The sequence below is a fragment of the Papaver somniferum genome, unplaced genomic scaffold (genome assembly GCF_003573695.1).
Source record: "Papaver somniferum cultivar HN1 unplaced genomic scaffold, ASM357369v1 unplaced-scaffold_19, whole genome shotgun sequence".
In the NCBI taxonomy this organism is placed as follows: domain Eukaryota; kingdom Viridiplantae; phylum Streptophyta; class Magnoliopsida; order Ranunculales; family Papaveraceae; genus Papaver; species Papaver somniferum.
The window spans coordinates 9,095,685-9,099,370 of record NW_020628818.1 but is presented as its reverse complement, the minus strand read 5'-3'; the positions used below and the strand labels follow the sequence as shown (position 1 = coordinate 9,099,370).

Below are 3,686 nucleotides of genomic sequence, written 5' to 3'. Positions count from 1 at the left end.
ATGTCTTTGGGTTGTTCTGAAAAGAAAGTTTGGACCATCAATCTGTTGACAAGGTACATTTCAGTTTCGAACTTGGGAATGGATTTTGTTACAAAATAGAAACTAAACTACTTGCAGCAACCGAAGCAAGGATTAACTCCCAGCAGATAAGTTTTAATGACAGAGAAAGCATTTTTCTCGCTCGAGAAAAATGCCTCGAGGCTAATTTGGCTGCTGATCTTGATAAAAGGGAACTCTAGCAACTTCTTATTGAAATTGCTTAACTCAAGAGGTTAGAAGCTACATCTCTAGCTCTGTTGGGAAGCTTTACAACATGACCGACATGACCGGCAATCAGTGATTGTCCCAACTTCTATGTACCTAATCTCTTGAACATTTACTGAACTACACTTTCTCCAGTAGCAGTAAATCCTTAAATTGTCGGTCGCTCAGATTTACATCCAGAAAAGAATCTGCATCTTCCCGCAGAATGTTTTAGATCCAGCTTTTGTGCAATGAAATAAAGAACAGTTCCCTCATTTTCCCCGGGAGAACCCTCTAATGATTCTGCTGTTAGGTTCACAGTTCACTGTGAATACCTAGAGACCATCAGAAGAGCAAATAGGTAATTATGTTAAACCATTATTGCGAACATACCAGAGCTGAGTCTGCGCCAGAATTTCCACTAGGCACATCAGTGGAGACCTTTAGGAAATATAGAATCTCAAGACATTTACAGATACCAACTGCAAATCCAAATTCTGAACAATGTACTCTGCAGAGAACTAGTCAAAGAAATCATACACAAAATGTTTGTTACAACCACAAGCAGCACCCTAGCCATAGACTTTGAATGTTACTGACATTGTTTGGTCATTTCAGTTCCTGCAAATCACAGCTTTAGCTGTACATCTTAGAATCTGGACTCCAAGGGTTTGATATTATAGAGGTACCAAAATGTACTGAGATGCAAAGTTTACAAGAGTTGACTAATTTACATAATTCTGTGTGGCAAGCTTCCCATTTGATAAAACCACTGATCACTACAGAAAATTTAATCACCAGAGAGTTCAACCAGGGAAAAATGGTGGAATGAACAGAAAAACACCAACAACAAAAGGTGGAATGAACAGAATAACAGAAGGATATAGGGAAATTCTGATGTTATTATTACTTGGAGAATTAATGAAAGATGCAACAACATCACATAGGCCCTAAAAATGATGTACTTTTATCTTACCGACAACAACAAATTAAACAAGTAAGAATGGAAACCAGGTTCTTCCTCAGTACAGCCTAAGAACACTCTTCGCAATAGAATGTGAATTATTTGGCTTGCTCTTCACTGAGCCATTCCTCCTGCTTCCCCTCAATGGAGTTAAGTAGAACCTTAAGAGTCCGTTATCAACATTGCTTGGAGAATATCTGGCACTCCGATTTCGTTCTAACATGAACTCTTCTTTTCTCTTTTTACTATGCCCATTGGTCTCGGCACTACTCTTCCTTCTACTCCCAAACAGACCACCATTGTTAGATGACGAATGCCTCCAGCTCACACTGCTATTACTACGGAAGGAATTCCTGTTATAACCCATTCTGGCTTCTTCATTTATGTCCCTCCTCAGCTCAGGCCAAGATTCTGAAAACGAGCGGTCGACCACATTCCCTCTACAGTATCTCTCTTCTTCATCTTTGTTACCCCCTTTTCTATGTATAAACCCCCAAATGCTCCAAGCCTTGCTCCACCGACGAGACTTCTTCCCCCCTTTTCGATGATCTCCAGCAATATCTCTGAATGATGAGTCAAAGCTCTCAGACCTATCATCTCTAAGAGAGTTCGAAGTAGACTCCCTCGAATCCCTGTCCAACTTGGTTACATTGAAATAATCAATATTAGCAGGAGAGACCTTAGAATTCGAAACAAACTTCATTTCATCAACCTCTGCTACCATTTTTCTAACAGAGTTGGAACGATCGAGACTCTTTCTTTTCAAGGAATCGGCATAATAATCTTTCGTCTGAAATGATCCTCCAGGATATGCCATTGTAATGTCGTCAGTGAAGGGTTCTTCCACAGGAATTTGATTATCTATGCGATGAACAGGTGCAGGAGCATCTTCAGTAACTGAAACCATAGGCGGAATCCTCGGAAACATTCTCCCCATGAGATATCCATCCCAGGAAGCTCTGGGTTCATCCCAAGAGTGTCGAGGATCATCAAATGACATTCGACCAGCATCTAGAGACATCCTCCCAGCATCCAGCGACATTCTACCCGCATCAAGTGACATTCGGCCCGCATCAAGTGACATTCTACCAGCATCAAGTGAGAACCTAGGATCAGTATCACAAGATCTCCTTCCATACCCATAATCAGCAATCTCTGACTGAGTTTCCCTAAACCTCCTCCCAGCTCTTGTCTCAACTCGCATTGATGCTGAATTTCTTCCATTCTCACGCTTCTTCATCTTCTGCTTTTTCCTCCAGGTTTTGTTCATATTCCATCAGTGAGCAAACATTTCTAGTGAGTGATTGAGCGATGAGAAGGAATTCAAGGAAAGGGGGGGGGGTTAGGGTTTGATTGAAACACTTACAGAGATGATGATCAAGGGAAATGAAGAAGAAAAACCCTAGAGAAACCCCTCAATCTGAGTTGCAGAGAATAACAATGAGGAAGAAAGAAAGACAATTTCTCTTTGGGGGAGTTAAGAATTTTTGGTGCTTTTTCTTTCTTTGTTTTCTTTTAAGTTTGTTTTCTTTCTGTTTCTCTTCTTTTTTTGTTGTTCCTGTTTTTTTCACTCTCTTCTCTCTCTTTCTTTATCTTTTTCTTTTTCTTAATTTTGTGTTTTTTTCTTTCTTTCTTACTTTTCGTCTCTCTCTTCTTCAACACCAACGTCTCATTTTCTAGTAAAGTAAAAAAAATTCATAGTAAAAGCAAAAGTAATTACACTTCCTTTTCTTTTTTTCTTCATCTTTCTTATTTTTGCAACACTTTTTAGATGAATTTGTGGAAATTTGGCTTTGTTCACATTACTGAAAATCATCAAACAAGTTTTTCATACATGAAGTAACTCACATACTATATGGCCATACTCTTTTTTTTTTACCGTAAAAATACAGTACAATAGCAAAAAAATTCAACAACAGAAAAAAAAAAAAGATTATCAAATGAATAAGATCCGATTAAATCGAGGAAGAGTGGTTTTTCTTAAAATTAAATTCCAACCATTTTATTTGTTTTTCTTCTTTAAAAAGATATGCTCCCAAAATACTATGCAACTAGATATAGTAGGGCCACATACTTCAACGATTTGAACCCTTCTGTATATGCTGGCACATCGTGTAAGTTGATTTTTTTTCCAAAACTGTTTATTACCTAACTGTTTTATCTTTATTTATCTCCATTTTCCTACTTATTCTCATATGTAAAGCAATTAACGGGATTTGGAGGATGCGGGATTTTTAAATAAAAATGGGCCACATACGAAATGTGTGTGGCCCGACCCCATCCTAGACAGAGGGCCCGAAATAGGAGTGATTTTCTCAACTCTCTCGTACCTAGTGATGAAATTTCCGTCCTCAACGAAATCACTGATGAAAATTTCGTCACCGGAGTATGAAAATTTCCTCGTTGGAGAGCATCACCATTGGTCTTAAAACCAAACCCAATAACCAAAAACTGCCATTAAATCGACGATAAACCTCAA

At 38.5% G+C, this 3,686-nt stretch overlaps 1 protein-coding gene across 1 annotated transcript; it reads right to left on the bottom strand.

Annotated features, from left to right (window-relative positions):
* Positions 1–1,129: 1,129 nt before the first annotated feature.
* On the bottom strand, positions 1,130–2,477 carry LOC113338383 (UPF0503 protein At3g09070, chloroplastic-like). The gene has a single exon (XM_026583816.1). The coding sequence runs from the start codon at positions 2,475–2,477 to the stop codon at positions 1,266–1,268; it is 1,212 nt and encodes a 403-aa protein (XP_026439601.1). The 3' UTR covers positions 1,130–1,265.
* Between the last annotated feature and the right edge of the window lie 1,209 nt (positions 2,478–3,686).

What these genes read in the sequence shown, in the direction of transcription:
- LOC113338383 (XM_026583816.1), bottom strand. Translation starts at nt 2,477, where the DNA reads ATGAACAAAACCTGGAGGAAAAAGCAGAAGATGAAGAAGCGTGAGAAT.